This window comes from Colias eurytheme, chromosome 18 (genome assembly GCF_061535395.1).
Source record: "Colias eurytheme isolate Ceu_HAF_F1 chromosome 18, ilColEury1 Martin Lab GWU primary, whole genome shotgun sequence".
Taxonomy (NCBI): Eukaryota; Metazoa; Arthropoda; class Insecta; order Lepidoptera; family Pieridae; genus Colias; species Colias eurytheme.
Genome location: NC_142997.1, coordinates 8497863 through 8517623, shown reverse-complemented (window position 1 = coordinate 8517623; position 19761 = coordinate 8497863). Strand labels below are relative to the sequence as shown.

At 32.1% G+C, this 19761-nt stretch overlaps 2 protein-coding genes across 3 annotated transcripts in view; both read left to right on the top strand.

Moving 5' to 3' along the window:
- Positions 1–19761, top strand: part of pxb (putative Hedgehog signaling attenuator pxb) — a 198518-nt gene that overhangs the window by 12257 nt on the left and 166500 nt on the right. The window lies entirely within an intron of this gene.
- Positions 3077–4036, top strand: LOC149900835 (uncharacterized). The gene has a single exon (XM_090112726.1). It carries the CDS (start codon positions 3077–3079, stop codon positions 4034–4036), a length of 960 nt encoding a protein of 319 aa, XP_089968852.1.

Here is a 19761-nt window from a genome sequence, read left to right as displayed (position 1 = left end):
TTTCAACACACTTATACTACTTTCATGGTAAGAAATAAGTAGACTAAACAGAGATGTTTGAAATTTTTACGAAGAAAGTTGTTAGTAGTACTACGTACGTCATGCGGAAGATTGCGAATGTGTACCCGCATCCCGTCTAAAGCAGCGCGTTGGTACACGGTGGGGTTTTGGTGGGTAGGAATCCGACATAACCCACGGCTCCTTTCCCGGGAGCCGTGGGTATCTTAGGCAAGATTTCCCCACTTGAAAAAAAAAAAAGTAGTACTACGTATGCATAAGTGGGAATTATAATGCTAATATTTATGAAGTAATGGCAAGCTGATACCACAGAATACATAATAGTAGCTAAACGCTACAGAACAACAAAATTAAACACTTACCTCAACCCGCACGATCAGTCTAAAAATGGTCCATATTTTTCTACAAGGACGATACGCAACGAAGATTGACAACATTAATCAAATTGACTTAAAGTAATTTTATTATTTTGGATTTGTGATTATCGTTTTTCGTAGAAAATGTAATGTATGTATGATATTGTGCTGTTTACAGATGTATTTCATCAGAAAAACGCGAATTTTTTTTTACGCTAGTCACAAATGTGCCAACCATAAAGCGTTAACACACACATTTGCAGTCTCTACAGAGTGACTGTCAAAACGATAATTTTGTATGGAGTGTCCGGGGTGTGCTGATACTAAATTTTGTTTTCTAGGAATTAAATAAAGAAGACAAAACTTTTGCCTGAATATGCTCTACTATCGAAGTGCTTAACACGTACCTAGCTAATACTAGAAAAAAATAAATTACTCGAAATCTAAATTGAAACTAGACATGTACATTCAATTCATTTGATATTGATTCTAAATCGAATCTAGACATATAAACTTACCACTATCAAATCTATAAATTTAATCAATAATGGCTTCATGCAAATTGCACAAACTTGAATGTGTAGACCCAACATTATCCAAGTACCATAATGCACGTATAATCGGATTTCAAATTACGCCCTGTTACCCTTGCAAATAGACGGTAGAAATCTGTTTTATAGACTAGTATATGCCCCTGTCTTCGTGTGCCTAGTTTAGTACAGACCACATAATATTCGCTACATTTTAGTAAATATTTTGATTTGCTTTATGCTATCATATTTATTCAATATAACGATAACGATAGGAAAAATAATTGTTAAAACAACTTGGTTATTTAAGTTCATACTGTTCGAAATATTATCGTAATACTAATGTCTGTTAGAAAGATAAAATTTATCAAGGATAAAATAATAAGGAGAAACAAACACTATAAGCAAACAACTTCATTAATAAATGTGCTTATCCATACATTAATCTATAAATATTCACTCAGAACCAATCAGAAAAAAATTCTGTGAAAGAATAACAATCCTACACACTAATCAATATATTATTATCTTCAATTATAAGTTGGATTATACTAAAGGCTATTATTATATTTTAGATTTAAAACGTCATTAATAAATATCGGTAGCTCGAACACATACACACATCAATACCACGTGTTCATAAATTAAAAGCTAGTAGAGCGTTTTAAATCGGTCGTATTATACATTCTATAATGGCTTTATTTCATATCGCCTAAGGTTTTCTCAGATTAGAATGCTCTATAAATATCAGCTATTAGCTCTAGCCTTGCGGGTAGACGTCTTAATTAAGCTATTGCTTTCGTTATCGATATCCGACCTAATGATTCACTGTTGAACGTGCTTTCTGCATAAATAGTAAATAAAACTTAAAAAAATAAGAAAGAATTAAGTTGCCATTGGCATTCTAATTACATTTTAATAAGAATAAAAACACTATGTCTACATAAAAAACATTCAATAATACTATGACACTTCATTTTAGTAGATTTAACTTTACATATTAAAAAAATATCTAAAAGTTTCCGTGACAACCCTTACTTCAAGTGTGATGAAGGTGGGATAAGTCATAAGGCGGGTTCACACAGAACGACCAGCCTCGCGTAATTACTGTAACGGTGTCTACATCGAACGAAGATAGAGCTAGAGCAAGAGCATTCTTTCGTGATCTTTTAGTGTAAACGAAAACTCGTATTCAGTGTTGTTCAGTATTAGAACATTGCATAGAATGAATTCACATCTTTTCGAACGCAATAAGAACAATGAAACTCGCTCTGTGTGGACTTGCCTTATATTAAATAACCTATAGTTACGAGGATTTGATTATGTTCTATTGTAATTGGTTTGAATCAATTTTGATGCGGAATGTAAATGGTTTTATAAACCGGTTTTGATGATAGTCGCATGTGATTAGTTATTTTGGATATTTGATTATTTCAGACGACTTAATTTCGAGTCTCTAGTATTGTGAAAAAAAAAATCAAATCAATATTATTCGCGTACTCGTCGTCGGCACGAAAGTATCAGCTCCGTGTTTATAAATTACAATAAAATATTTACAGTGTTAATCTGGATCTAACAGTCTAAAATAGTAAAGTGCATCTCCCAGACTACCTCTTCTAATGTTTACTAGTGCTAAAATATATATATAATAATTATGTGTTAAGTATAATAAGTACAACAGTGAAATACCCAATATTCAACAGTGAATTTGAACAAATAAGTTACTGTAAAATAGTGTTCTAAGTGTTTAAACTAAACATTATTACTCAATAAAGCGATAAATAAAAATAATAAATTCATAATTACAGTGAAAACGAAGTGCAAATAAAAAAAAACTGTGTTCTTTGTTCGTAATCAAAGGTCAATGACTCAGTAACTTCGATAATCATAACGTATTTTTATAAGCTACATATCATCAATAATTTCGCTGTTCCAACTAGCGCATCGGTGGCTGAGTCGGATAGACTTCGGTCATAAATCATCTGAACCATAGTTCAAACCTCGCATGGCCCTACTTGAAAATATATTTCAGAAATTGTTTATATTTATTTCCTCTTGAAAAGAGTGTATGTATGGTGATCAAAAGGTAGCAAAACAGCAAGGAAAAAAAAAATTTTTTTTCTTTTTTTCTCTCTTTTTTTTTTTATTATTATTGATAAAGTTCTTTTAAAAATGCAACGTACTCCACCAATGAGCAAAACCACACCGCATAACTCGGATACCGAGACAGCAAAATTTTATGATCCTACAGACAAAAAGAAGGGTGCAAATCCTAAACGCCAAAAACGTCGCAGGGGATCGCAAGAAGAAGATGTACATAAAACTAGAGAGGATCACCAACAATTTAAGGAAGATATATTTAACAAAATTGACGCTTGGAAAAAAGAACAAGAGCTAGTGCTAAAGAAACTGACTGATGATATTGCTGAAGTCAAGCAACAAAATATCAGCATTCAAAAAACTAACATTGAAATCAGAAACACAAATTCGGAAATAGAAAAATCCTTCCACTTCTTGTCAGAAAAGTATGAAGATCTTAAAAGCGCCGTGACACTGTTGCAGAAAGAGAGAAAAGAAACTTTAACTTATATAAAGTCTCTAGAGGATCAAATTGATATGATGCATAGGTCACAAAAATCCACCATGATTGAAATTCGAAACATCCCCCCCACTCCCGCTGCGACGGCTGACCTCTTATCGGTTGTCAACAAGACATGTGATTCTCTGGATGTGCCTATTCAATTATCTGATATAAAAGATGTTTCCAAAATAATTAATAAGTTCAATCAAAAGAAACCCTCAGCGTCTGTTTTGGTGGACTTCACTACCATCTCTGTTAAAAATAAAATTCTATCCAAGGTTAAAGAATTTAATAAAACTAATACTCACAATAAGTTTAATTCGCAACACATTGGCATCCCTGGACCCGTTGTTCCCATATACATAACGGAAAGCCTCACTGCCAAAACCAGAAAACTGTTTTACTTAGCTCGACAATTTGCAAACGTCCATGGATATAAGTTCTGTTGGACAACGAATGGCAGAGTGTATATGAGAAAAACGGACGGTGGACAACATATTCATATCAAGGAAGAAAATCAGCTGCGACAACTGAATGAAGCGACAGCATGACTTATATTATCCAAAACCATTCTCATATCCATACATTATGATAGTTATCGAAATAATTTATTGTTAACTCTATTTCTCCCTATATACCCTATTTATGATCTTTTACAAAGAACTGTGAAAAACCAACATACACATTACACACGTTATTATACACAACACAATATCCATAATAACAAGGAATTTAATCTGTATTTACTTATATTACTTTGCAAATTGGCACGTGCTTATAATTCAGATGATCATTGTATATTTAACCAGTGCATGTCTAATATTCGGGTCCCTAATTTAGCGAAACTTTTAATATGCTTTCAAATTCGATGACGATAATAATATTTATACTGAGTTAGAAATAATTAGTGAAATCGATTGTACATATCTGCCGAGTCCTGCAGACTTTAGTAGCCCAGATAACCACAAATCGCTATTAATACTAACGGTAAATATCCGCAGTGTCCACAAAAATTTCGATCAACTTGCTCTATTTTTGGCATCCTTAAACTCAAATATAGATATTGTCGTTTTAACAGAGTGTTGGATAAACGGGGACAGTATAATACCAGGCTTGAACTCTTATACTGCCATAAAAACAAGTAAAAGTCTCAATCAGAATGATGGCGTTATTGTATATATTAAAAATCACCTCAAATATACTTTTTCGGAACCGGAAATGGAAGGTGGGAATTGTCTTCTTCTAACAATTGGGCGTAATCTTTCTCTTATCTGCTCCTATAGACCACCAAGCCTTCATCCTTCACTGTTTATAAATTCGCTGGACAAATTGTTAAGCACTATCTCAAATAATGAAATCATTCTGACTGGTGACATTAACTTGGATATTCTTCCCAGTAACACTACGGGTTACGCGTGTGACTATCTGAACATGATGTACTTCCATGGACTTAGACAAGGAGTAAATAAACCAACACGGATAAAATCTTGCATAGATCATTTCATGTTAAGAACAAAAAAAAGGTGTAAAACTGTTGTTTTTGATCCCTTGACAGATCATGCACCTATCCTTCTAGAAATCAGCACGTCAAAAGATAAGAACAATAATGAAACGCTGTATAAAACCATCTATGATCATAAGCTTCTCCCTGACTTAATAGACAATATAAATTGGTACGAATTCTATAAGATACAAGACCCAAATGAAGCTGTGACTTTCTTCATCGATAAAATTGAATCTGCATTAAATAATTGCAAAATAGTTAAAAAAGTTCCCAACCGAAAAAGACCCCTGAAACCTTGGATTACTTTCGGGCTTATTAAATGTTTAAGAAAAAGAGATAGATTACATAAAAGAACCAAAAGAAACCCCACAGATCTTGCTTTACTCGATGAATACAAGAAATATAGAAACACATGTAATAACATCATAAAAAATGTGAAAAAGTCATATTATAAAGACAAATTGGACAAAAATTATGGCAATCCAAAGGGCATGTGGAAGATAATAAAGGAGGCATGTAGTCTATCGAACAACAGAGCACCTAGCAATGAACTTTTAAATTTAAAGTATGATACGATTGACGCATTGAATGTAGTCAATAACTACTTTATTTCAATAGGTGGAACACTCGCAAAATCTACCCTTAATTCACTGAAGAAAACGGAGAAGGAATTAACACTAGATTTAAAAAACGATGAGTGTCCTAAAAATTCTCTTCTACTTAGTCCTACTGATCCTCAAGAAATATGTGGGCTCTTATCTAAGCTGAATTCCTGTAGTGCTTCTGGCTATGATAATATACCTACCCGCATATTTAAAGAATTCAGAGACCTCCTGTCACCCCACATATCCTATATATGCAATCTAAGTATTAAAACAGGAGTTTTTCCAAAGCCTCTTAAAAAAGCCATTGTTATCCCTATCCATAAATCAGGCGACAGATCATGCCCCTCTAATTATAGACCTATTTCTCTGCTATGTACTTTAGCTAAGATATTAGAAAAATGTGTAAGCAAGAGACTTACTCGCTTCTTAGAAAAAAATAAGCTCCTACATAGCAACCAATTTGGATTTAGATGTGGAAGATCTACTGAGGATGCCACACTGCGGCTCACTACACAAGTGTCAACGCATCTGGATGAAGGATATAAGTGTCTAGGAATATTTCTAGACCTTCAAAAAGCCTTCGACACTGTGTCCATCCCAATTATGCTTGCTAAGCTGGAGCATGTGGGCGTAAGGGGCCTTCCCCTTGCCTGGTTTACAGATTACCTGTCTAACAGAACGCAATCTGTGCGTATAGAATCTAAACTGAGTAACGAGGGTGAGGTCTCTTATGGAGTGCCGCAGGGTAGCACTCTCGGTCCTATGCTGTTTCTGATATATGTGAATGAGCTGTGTAAACTAAATGTGGCTGACTGTGAGGTAACTATGTTTGCTGACGACACGGTTATATTATTTAAAGGTAAAACATGGAAAGAGGTATTTAAAAAATCTGAAAAGGGACTTCGAGCTGTGACCGGGTGGTTGGAGACTAATTTGTTAAAATTAAATGTATCTAAAACTAAATACCTATGCTTTTCAAAAACATCTGCAATTAGTCCAGCTGATCACCTGGACCTTACACTACATGTTTTTCCGTGCAACCGTGATTCCAGCAGTACTACAGGCTCATGCATGTGTCCGAAGATACAGAGAGTTCCCCAAATAAAATATCTTGGCATTATAATTGATGATAAGCTTAACTGGATTCCGCAAATTAGAAATGTCTCAACGCGGATCAGAAGATTAATATATGTATTTAAAACACTTAGAAAATTTGCAAGCAATGACTTAATAACTCTAATATATAAAGCACTTGGGGAATGCCTCATTAGCTACTGTATAACATCGTGGGGAGGAGCAGCAAAAACCTATCTCTTAGAAATTGAAAGGTCTCAGCGTGCGCTTTTAAAAGTAGCTTTCAAGTTACCATTCGACCACCCAACTACCATGTTATACTCTAAAGTGAAGATTTTAAGTGTCCGAAAACTATTTGTGTATCAATGTATACGGCGTTATCATAGATTTAATAACAGCAATGAGTATAACAAAAATAGAAGAGTTGCTGTTCCAGTTCCGTGGACTAAATCCAAATTTGGACACAGGCACTATAAATATATTGCTCCAAAACTGTACAATAAAATGAATAAGTTTTATAATATTACTGCTCTGAACAATTACCAAATTAAGGCTAGAATTTTGAATTGGTTATCTAGACTTGACTACAATGACACAGAAAATCTATTATAAATTCCTTAAATGGATTAATTATTAATACACGCACCCACATACACACATACACACACACATGCACGCCTGCACACACGCACACTTACATAATCTTATTCTCCTAATTAATATAGTATTGATAATGGTTTTGGACTTATTGATTTTTTTTTTTTTCTTTTTATTAATTTTAATTTTTAAAATATCAATTTCCATTTCTTGATTTTTACATTTTAATATACTTATCATGAATCTTAATTTTACCTTTTAATTGATTGGATATTGTAATTTGTAATATTTAGCTATAATAACTTAGGTACTACTAACTTACATTTTATTGTTATGTTGATTGTAACAACTTATAATAATAGTGTTGCATTGTTTCGATTTAATATTGATTTTTTGCTGATTTAATATATGTTGCTCAATTTATTTTATAATTACTAACTTATTTAATTTTAGATGAATTTATTTATGTGATGATAAATTACGAAATTTGTTTTGGACGTGCTTTATTTGTAATTAGATACCTAGACACATTTTGTTTTTTGTTTTGCTGTATGTACTTATTTGTTATTGATTTTTTTAATAGTTTTAATTGCATGTAAATTTTTAATTTATTTTTGATTTTATTTAATTTGTCTCTGATTTTTTTCGTGTCATGTAACTGTAAATGGAAGACACAGGCTCCTGAAAAACAGTTCTTACTATCTTAGGAGCCTGGGTCGCTCTTATTTGTAAAACGTTTTAAGTGGAATAAATGATTTATTTATTTATTTATTTAATATTATATTCTAGTAAAGACCATCGGGAGAATACTATTATTAGTAATTGTTCTTATCCATTAATTGCCTATAAATGTTCCCGTACTTTTTTTGTCTTTTTTTATCGAACTTTATGTAAGAGTATTAAGGACCATCACTGTTACTTTAGAAACGGCAACTTTCAACTTAATTTCCAATTCAGCACTACAGTTAACCGCTATGCATAAAGCATATCAAAACAAACATTCAGCCAATATTTCCTACTATTTCCCAATCAGATACTTTCCAAGGGAATTGGAGTAATCACATTCGATCTTAGTGTGAAACGTGTCCCTTTAGCTATCCTAAGTGGGGGATAGAGCACGACCTACACTCCATATAAATATTAGAAATATTTCTCTACTGGGAAGTGATTGTAGGGCTGCCAACAATGATGTATTTAGATATATTTTAAAAAATTTAAGTAATGTTGTTGTATAAGTTATTAGAAGTCGAAGAAAACAATGATACAAGAAAATATTATAGAGATACCGATATAATAGGTATTATGTAGTTGACAAAGTAGAGTGGCTGTGATATAAGTTCAGAATTGATGGAAATTTTAAATGATGTTCTCTGTTGAAACTGCTTGCTGCGTCAATACCAGTTACCATTGACATTCTAATTACATTTTAATAAGAATAAAAACACTATGTCTACATAAAAACATTCAATAATACTATGACACCTCATTTTAGTAGATTTAACTTTACATATTAAAAAAATATCTAAAAGTTTCCGTGACAACCCTTATAGACCGGGAGATACTGACACAAAATTTCGAGTCATTTGTAACAAGGATGGCGGTTCTACAGGGGTCTTAGTACGCAATGACAAAAAGAAAAATGATGGTGTGAACGCTGGTACCGGTGGCTTAGTCGCGTGGGCGTTTGTCGAACTCGTCGGAAAAATAGCGAAAGTCAAACGATTTGTAACACAAAAATTTTAGAATTTACCGATAGCCCATAAAAAAGTAGTAGGCGGTAGTGTCATGCCATACTTTTCCGGTGTGACTTACAGCCCGCCATACCGATGTGAATGTGTTGATTTAAATAAAACAATCATTCAACCATTTGTACCAGGCTAACTTTTGCACAGGTAACTATCGTCGTGCAGCCATTTACGAAAATCGCCATGCCATACTTTTCGGACGATTCCAAATGGTCGCCATACCGCCGAAAATCTGCAAAAAATTTTTATTTCGCCAAACTTTTTGTACCAGTATTGCATTTGGATTTTTGGAGAGTATTTGATAAAATGTGACCATTATTATATTTGCCATACTTCTAGTAGGGGGAAAAAGTGCTGTCATACTTGAAAACTTAATTTATTATTAATTTATATAAGTGAAGATTTCCAACACATAGATCTTTGAAATTTTGTATTTATATTTGTTGATCCTCAAACTTACAGGAAAAATAAGTGCCATACTGTTACAAATCGTTTGACTTTCGCTATTTTCCGACGAGTTCGACTAACGCCCACGCGACTAAGCCGCCGGTACCAGCGTTCACGCCATCGTTTTTCTTTTTGTCATTGCGTACTAAGACCCCTGTAGAACCGCCATCCTGTTACAAATGACTCGAAATTTTGTGTCAGTATCTCCCGGTCTATTACTTCAAGTGTGATGAAGGTGGGATAAGGTGATAATTTTAGTGCAGAAAATACAAACATACTCGTATTAAATATTTCATTTCATGAACGTGTCGCACGAAAAAATCCTTCTTTGAATTTTTTTTAAATGAAAAGCGTTGTTATTCTTTCATTTGAAATTGATTTTATAATTAGCAGGGAAAATGTTTTATTTCTTGTTACGATAGTGTATCTCCAAACTAATAATGTTTCTATTAGAAAGTTGTATCTCTACCAAGACCTGGAATTAAATAAGTTAACAATTATTATTTTTCATTCTGGGTCAACCTGACATCAAAGACGAGCTAGTAAGAGAAGTATATAATATTAAAAAAATAAATTTAATCATGATTCCGTTAAAATCTTACACACAGTGTAATAAAATCGGCGCCACATTAACTAGAGTATTCTTATCTAGCAGATAACACTATCCCAAGATAGTAGTGCTCATTAGAGCAATTTACCTTTTCTAACGGATTGAGGATTTAATTCTAGGTCAGTTCAGGTCATTGCAATTTTTAATAGAATACAGGTCATTTGGAATACCCTTTTTTATGCAGCAATCGAAATTCCCTTTTTTAAGGCAGGTCATTCGAGATTTATTTTATTTATAAAGAAATTTTTTGATATTGATTTCAATGAAATATAGATTCTGATCAAATTAATTTTAAACTGCCATTTATGGTTTCAATTAATCATTGAAACGTAGCTTTAACATACAATAAATGTAAAGAGATTATTAAAATAGTTTTTTAATATAACTCTTTGAAGATGAATAATTATAAATGATTTAAATATTAAAGGTATTGCTAGTAGTTAATTTGAAATCTCTATATCATAGTTACGGCCAGAATACAAATAAAATTCTTATCTGTAATAGGTAAAATATATCTTTGCTAAAACTCTCGTTAAATCTTAAATCTTATATATAAAAATGAATCGCAAAATGTGTTGGTAAGCGCATAACTCGAGAACGGCTGAACCGATTTCGATAATTCTTTTTTTATTATATTCCTTGAAGTACGAGGATAGTTTTTATGTAGAGAAAACGTAAATAATATGTACCACGGGCGAAGCCGGGGCGGACCGCTAGTACAAGATAAATTTAAATAGTAGTAGGTAGTATTCCAAGAAGGTATTACTTTTAAAATCACGCATATCAGAAAATGTTTTCTTATAATTTAGAATACGTTTAAACCTAGAGATTTAAATTTGAGTAAAATAAGTCCACCATTAATTTCATGAAATTGCCATCGAACACCAAAAAAATAACCTATGTACATGAAAAATGACCCCATTATATCAAATAATTTATCTATTCAATTATCACCCATATATCTTAACACAAAAGATAAAAAATGGCATGAACATTAGCTGTTACATTATCACATTAGTGGTATGATCTTTGTTTACATCCAGACTGGTTCAATTACGAAAACGTTTATTCGATACGATGTATAAAGTAAACTTCTGCCTATATATAACTCTTTGATCTTGTCCGAGACATATGTTAGAGCTAGGAAAATAGCGATTTTCGTAGTAGTATTAAACATTGGTTAAAAATTAAAATATATATAGAGATACTTCACATAATCATCACTTTATAATAAGGTTTATACTAATAATATTATAAGATAACTAGCAATGCCCTGCGGTTTCACCCGCATAGATAGCGATATCGTTACAGGGAAAAGTCTACTATAGGTCGGACTATAGGTTTAATTTTTAATCACATGAAAATCACCTTTACCCCGTCCCACACGACGGCCTTTTTTTTTTTGTTTTAGTGGGGAAATCTTTCATAGATACCCACGGCCTCCGGGGGAGGGGCCGTGGGTTATGTCGGATTCCTACTGACCAAAACCCCACTGTGTTCCGTCAAGACGCATATTGGTAGAATTCCTCCGTGACCCCCGCACTACGGCCTGCTCGAACAGTATACCTACTATTTTCTGTAGATTGACACTTTTAAAAATTCGTTATATCTTTTGAATGGAATATCCAATTCTTTTCATTTAAAAAGTATTTTGCTGGTATTGAAACAGTCTATAATAAAACATCATTTAATGGGATAAGGATTAATATATGTGTATGGATAACATGGTTTGATTACTGTCGGCACTTCTATTTACTTTGAAAACGTAAAAAAGTTGTTGTAGTAACATAACTACTGAAGATGGACATATGGTATCGCGGACTTTCTTGTAGATATTGATCCATTCTATAATACCGTAGAACATTTTTTTGTTCTATCTTCAATAGATTCCGCAGCACACGCGATGACAGAAGTTTTATTGAGGATTTTTTTACACCTTGGGTTACATTATTGCATTTTTGGTAAGGATCTCTAATTTTTTTGAAAATGCAATATAGCCTATGTTGCTCAGTAAAGATGCAGCTTTCTAATGGTGAAAGAATTTTTGAAATCGGTCCAGTAGTTTATGCGTGAAAACCATACATACATACATACATACATACTTACAAACTTTTCCTCTTTATAATATTAGTATAGAAGTATAGATATGTATCAATAACAACTAGTTTGAAATAGTTTCAATGCATCTTAATATTTATATACTAATTGGCTGCTTCGAATATGATAAAATACTCACAACAAAGCATAATAATTACCACAAAAATGTCAAATTAAAAAAAAATCACGTCACATATTGCATCTTATTACTAAACTATATTATAAAATTGATGGAAATCACAAAAAGTCACACTGCTTAGAAATATTATTTATTTCAATCCTACATTTGTAAAAAAATATCACTATTCTTATGTAAAGAATCCTTATCGTTTTACTACCGCTCCTGAATGTAGAGCTTTCTGCTTTATTTTCACATACAAAATTATTATTATATTTCCGCTATTTTCATGGCCACACTAGGCAATAAAGAGTTATTAGATTCACTCAACTACAAAGGGATCGTCTTGTCAAGCCAGTGTTATGTCCCTCTTGATTCGGTATGTCATGTTTGAGTTCCTTATTTTATCAGATATCAGCTGTAAAAGAAAAGTAAATAAATTTTTATGAGGAAAATATTGTTAAACGTGAACATGAATATAGTAATTGAGAGTGATGAAATCTTTTTTGGAAAGTTAAATAATTCACTAAATGTTCATTAGGTCAGTTTTTTTAAGAAAATATGTAAATCAGTAATCAATTTTTAAATAAGTGGAAAATAAAAACGTTACTTTTTACTACAATATACTTTATTTCTCGCTTCATAAAAATCATATTATAAGTACACTAGCGGTCCGCCCCGGCTTCGCCCGTGGTACATATGAAAAATAGATGTTGGCCGATTCTCAGACTTACCCGATATGCACAGAAAATTTCATGAGAATCGGTCCACCCGTTTCGGAGGAGTATGCAGACTAACATTGTGACACGAGAATTTTATATATAAGATATATCGAAGCAAAAAAATACATTGCTAAGTCATTATAACTTCGTTAGTAAAATATTTAGTCTATTTCTATACTTACTGTTGTTATACAGAGCTTTTTATTTACTTTAAAAAAGCAACATGCTAATGTATAGGTACCGTTTTCTAATTATTGCTCCAAATGAAAGATCGGTTAAACTACAAAGGGCTCGTCAAATCAACTGAACGTTGTTAGTTCAATGTTTCTTTTATATGTTTGTTCAAATCCTTTTTTATCTGTGGCGAGCGTGTGGTCAGGATGTACAGTCACCAACGTCAATCAAGGCCCGATTAAAAAAAAGAATATTCGCTATAGGAGTCGTGTATTTGTTTTTTAAATATTATGAATGGAACTGTCATTTTTAACGAGTTTCGTTGCTGACCGTAAAGATTTTTATTGAATATAAAAGGTATTGCTAGTTTTATCTGTTATAAATGACTTTTATAAGTTTTAGTATGAATTATAAGTTACTGCAATTCCTAAATTTAATTATCTATATTTAAGTAAGGCGACGATTTTGGTATCTTTGATCTGGCCAAAGAAGTTTCACTTCTGACACGTGTGTTCGGCACACGCTCTTTTTTAATAAGCACTTATTTGGTCTATATTGCCAGCAACTGCCGCCTATTTGAATGCACCATATGATATAACTTTGCCAGTATATACTATATACTGTCATATACTTACCTTACCTTTAATATTTGTAGAGTCCAAAATATACCTTTGATTGAATATTTTCCAAATTACATAAAATCTTCCACAAACGTGTCGTATTGATAAGGTCAATTTCTAAGTGAGTCCGATATAACGTATACAATATAAATACAATATAAATAGCTCGAAATAACCACAATTTCCGGGTTCTCCAATTCCGTATTCCATCAAATACGGTAAATTATTCAGTGTGGAAAATGTTTAATAAAAGAAAATCGACACCGGTTCGAACCGCCTTCGCGGTGACGAACTTTTTTAATAAAATATGTAACCACGGGGTGAATTTTTTTACGAGACCACCTTGTGAAGTATTAAAAATAGTGTAGGTAATAATATGGATTGTTATTTTATGCTTTAATTTTGGAAGTAATACGCCATTTTATTAGGTATGAGCAATTTTAGAGTGTTATTTATGTGAGTTGGAACTTTAGCAAATGATATCGTTATTTAGATCCCTTAGAAGTTAGAAGTCTCGACCCTTAGAGTATAGATATAGTATAGAGCGCGTGTATTGCACAAATTGCTCAGTGCACATCGTAGGCAGATGAGCTATAGATATTATATAGATGTGTGTGTGACAAATAGGGATGGGTAGGTATCAATTGCGTGTTGAACTATCGATAAGTTATGTAAATAAATATGTATCATAAGTAAATTTTATGTTCAATAAGTTATTAAAGGAAAAATATATGAATAAAGTAAAAATATGTAATTTTGTTTACCAACTGAATTAAGTTTGTTTATTCCATTTGAATATTTCTTCTATTAATTATAAGTACTTTAAAAAATGATTTATCTGATATTCTATCAGATAACCGTGAGTACTTTTTAAATAATAAAGTTAATAAAAATATAAGGTCGGGTTTAGTGCTATTTCTTTAATAATAAATCAAACAATAATAACAATGTTTTAAAAATGTTAAATAAAAATAAGAAATAATTAATAATTTAAAATGATAATATAATAAATATGTAATATAAATAATTTTTTTATTTCATTTTATCCATTCTACTATCAAAATCTTCAAAATCAATTTAGCGGTTCAGAAAATATATCGTAAAATTACATACTTTACATTTACCCTATAATACATTCGCATTCATAATATTAGAAAGTGTATCATACAAAACACACCACAAATTTATTTACATTTTTAAAAGAGTTTTAATTTTAAAGTTAAATAAATAATTTGTAAAAATATTGTTCTTCTTGTAAACTTTATATCGAGTACAGCGTTGATCAGGTCACATCACTACGATAAAATGGCGGCAGTGAGGCGCGCGAGCGAGCCTGCGCGTGTCCGCCTCCCACCTCCCCTTCACCCCCGCGATGCTAGATTTATTTTCGTAAAAATAAGTATAACAATCGACTTACTGATGAAATGTGATACTGGATTTCAATTTTGTGTATTTTCTAGTGTCGTTTTTGCAAGATAGAACTGCACATTTTACCATGTTTATTCCTAGCTATGAATAAAAATCCAGAGCAACGCACTTCGTCAGCACTCAACCACGACTACGAGCGCGCGCAGCGGGAACGTCGTGTTGTTCCCACCTGTGCCTACTGTTCCCACTTGGTTGTTCGCACTCTATAGATACTATCTATACTCTAAGTCTCGACCATGAAAGATGGTTGATTATAAACTTGTTATAGTATTTTTAGTAAATATAGGTTCATAAACTAGGTATTGAATTTATTGCAATCGTTTGTGTTGATCAAACACGCGATTTATTGTAAAAAGTATATAAGTATAGTAATATTTATAGTATTTTCTAATAAGAATAATTAAAGAACTCTACTTACTTTGATTTATTTGCAAAGACTTGGTCGTATAATCATTCTCTATCTCATTTAAAACACACTCATTTATTTTTAAAATATTGTACACAAACTATTACTTTTTCAAAGTAAAGTATACACAACTATACAGTAAATTCCACTTAGAATAGAATCCCATATAAACTGTCGTTTTATACACCTAATTGCCCATACTAAACATTCTTTATGGGCACCATAATTAAATTTAGATTGAAATATAATATAAGGACAAATTACTAGAGACGTTAGACATCGTAAACTTTTATGATTTCGTACAATATTTGAGTTATAAATCTTATAGTAAAATAGAAAGTTGGAAGAGATTGCTTTTTAATTCATATTCGGTTAAGTAAAATGTGTTTTATGTGAAAATGTTTACGTCAAATGTGATTCGAGTTGTAGCAATAAATTATTTTTTCTATTTACATATTTTAAGTCCAGAATGATACTTATAAGAACCACTTAAATAAATAAGAAATACTTAGGTATTTACAATAATTAATATAAAAATAAAAAAAGACGTGTGGCACTCGGGGACTGCCGCGGTAAAGCTATTGCATGATATGCCTTCATGTTATGTTTTTTCGTTACGGAATTTCTGGATTCGGTCCCCGCGCTCAAGGCCCACGATAGAAGCTATGCAATAGCTTAAAAGCATATCTTCTTCCATTTTAAAACAATTCTGTACAATACACATTACTATTAGCTAGCTACTAGTTATTATTCTGTGCTATTACTAACAATATAAAATAAATTCACGTATAGAAACAGTTTAACAAAATACTCCTACAAAATACCTACTCCTACACCTGTCAAGGGTATAAAATTCCTAACGAAAAGGTATTACGAACTTTCACAAAAGGTAAATCTAGAAAAGAGTAGGACTCAAATATTCCAGCTTTGACATAAACAAGAACATTTGTCAAGAATGCTTTAGGACGTTTTATTTTTATAAATGATCTATTATGGATCAACTTTTCATCTAAGAATATACCGTATTATAAGTAGAACAAAATAAGAAAAATACGCTTCATTCTGGTATTTTATTTAATGCCATATGAGATCTTAATGTTATAAGATGGAGATCAATTACTGTTTACAAAACCTAATATATCGTTCAATTAATAACCTAGTAAATCTTACAAGATTAATTATACCCAAACCAATAAATATTTAATTTTAATGTAAAAAAATACATAACAAAAACGACTTGATATTAGCAAAAACGAGGCATGATTTTGTTTATTCAATTATTTCAAAATAGTTAAACTCAATATTTAAATTTTAAAGCCACGTTAAACCGAGAATTACACAGCTGACTTATGATATAATAAAACTGTACATTTTTCGTTATTTTGTTTACTTGAACTCGTTAATCTCATAAACCATGGTTCCGGTTTAAAATTTATTTCATTTTTAGATAGTCAATTTATCGAGGAAGGCTGTATTTACGCTAAGACCAATAGGAGCGGAGCAATACGGGTAAAAGCGGGCACAGCTAGTAGATAATAAATCTATGAGTAAAGACTAAAATGCAAATGTAATTGGATTAACTTAACGATTGTACACTAAATTTACGAGCGTACTATCTTTATAATAATTAAAAGCATACAAGCATCAAGACTTTTAATTAGAAACTTAATGTTTTCGGTACCATGTTGAAACCAATAAAATGTAAAAATCTCTTAGCACGCAATAAACATTGGATCCAACTTTCTATACAACCATTCATTATGGCTAGCTAATTAGAATGTGTTAAAAGGGACTTCCTTTGAAGGAATGGTAGCAAGGCAATTTGTTTACATAGTCTTGGAAATTTAACGTCAATTATCATGTTTTATTACCATTGACCACACATAGCATGTGTTCTGAGCCACAGGAAGTTTCTGCAACCCTGGTTCTGGTAAAACCGTTAAAGTACGACTTGTGCTTATATCAATACTAGCTTTCCGCCCGCGGCTTTGCCCGCGCAGTCAAAGAAAAACCCGCATAGTTCCCGCACCCGTGGGATTTCCGGGATTGCGTCATTTTCCCGGGATAAAAAGTAGCCTATGTCCTTTCTCGGGTATCAAAATATCTCCATACCAAATTTCATGAAAATTGGTTCAGTAGTTTAGGCGTGATTGAGTAATAGACAGACAGAGTTACTTTCGCATTTATAATATTAGTATGGATTTAGTCTCTATATTATAAAGCTGAAACTATATGTGTCTAAGATAATATTATTCAAATCTTCCAGAAAAAGATTATCAACTGAACGACGCTAGTGACTTACAGAAAAATAAAAATTTACTGGTCTAGACACTCTTCTATTAAATTCATTTCAGCTAGAAATTAAAGATTTATTTGATTTATTATTTATTAAGCTAGAATAATGATTTATTTACGCGATTTATTCATTATATATTATTTTCCCGACGTTTCGCACATCATCATATCATTTCAGCTGTTTACAAAATTTGTCTAATCTACCTAGGCAGAGACGATATAAAAATAATACCCCAAAAATGATTGACCTATCGTAAAACGAGCTTGTTTTTAAGTTCATGTTCATGCCTAACGAGTTTTCGGGGGATTAAAATATTATAATGTTTTCGAGAAATCTTAGCACTCTCGGGTTTAACAAGTTAGCGGCTTGTAGCTTAGCTTTACTCTCCGTGGCATAAAGTGCAAGTAAAGCCCCGGTTTTCAGACTGATCCTTTTGCAGACTATGAGAGCGTGTACACAAAACACAAGTACATAATATTATGTTTAGTAAAGTGCGGTGTTAATATATTTTTCTTCGATGTTATAGTGGTTTATTGAAAATGTACTTATATGAATTCCGTTTAAATAACGTATACTTTTTTTTTAACAAAATAATCATTGCTTTAAGACTGTAATGCTAATAATTTTAATTTGACCACAATTTGTATTATGGGGTGTTACTTATTTACCCTACTGCACATTTTTTATTAGCTGCCACCAAAATCAAAACAAGAATATTACGGTGAGAAAGCTCTTACATTAAACCCGGGACGGACCCTGTTAACCGGGTGTTCGTTTAAATCAGTAGATACTAGAACCTAATTGAAGTCAGTCGTATCGTACAATCGTTTATCAGAGTAACAAAATCATTCTACATCTTATCTATACACAGTAAACGTAAAACAACGCTATATTCCACCTAATGGTCCGGAATCCCATGCTAATCTGTGGTAATTAAAATAAATCTTCGACTGCAAGTACCGTGAAAGCGTGGAGAAATGAGGCCAGAGATGCTAACGTGCATTGAGCTACATATATCTGGTAAAATAGATTGTATTCCAGAGAGCATTCCTATGGTTGTAAAGCATGCATGATTCTAGCTGTAACGTTTCTGAAGAGTGTTTCCCATGGGTTGGGGTTTTTCATGTCAATATCACCTTGGCCTATATGTGATATGATTACAATGTAGCTTATGGATTTGTTGCGATTTTTTTTCATTTTTAATTTGATCACTTACCTAGTAAGAAGGTCACCATTAGTATTTAATTACAATTAATAAATTAGATAAACACGCTCGGCTCAGCTTTTGACTCCAAAGTTCTTAGTCATAGTAATCTGATGAAAATTAACACCAACTGTAAATAAGCCTTTGTAGTAAATTCTACAAATTCTTTGTATACAGATTCAAAATTGAAATCTCTTTTTAACTAAAGATCGATAACTTATTCCTAAAATCCATTTTCAGCTTCTTAGTCTTATGATATAATTTCATTTAAGTATTTAAATGTCGCTCATTCACAAGAATCAGTTCAATTCTTTCTCGTTATTCTAATTCTAACTTCGAATACATTCTATACTAGGAGTAACCTAAATGATCCTAGATTGATACTATAGCTTAGCATCTTTTTGTGTACAATGGTTATCTAGGGAATTAACATCTAACCTAACGAGCTGAAGAGTTATCCAGCTATTATCTGGATAGATTACAATAATGACTGCGAATGCAGTTCACTTATAAATTGCAGTTTCATTAGTTGCTTTCATTAATCATTCTATTTATTAGACTGCACTGAATTTCATTAGGATCTGCGGTAACATATTGGTATTGAAATATTAATTAATATGGTTGCATTT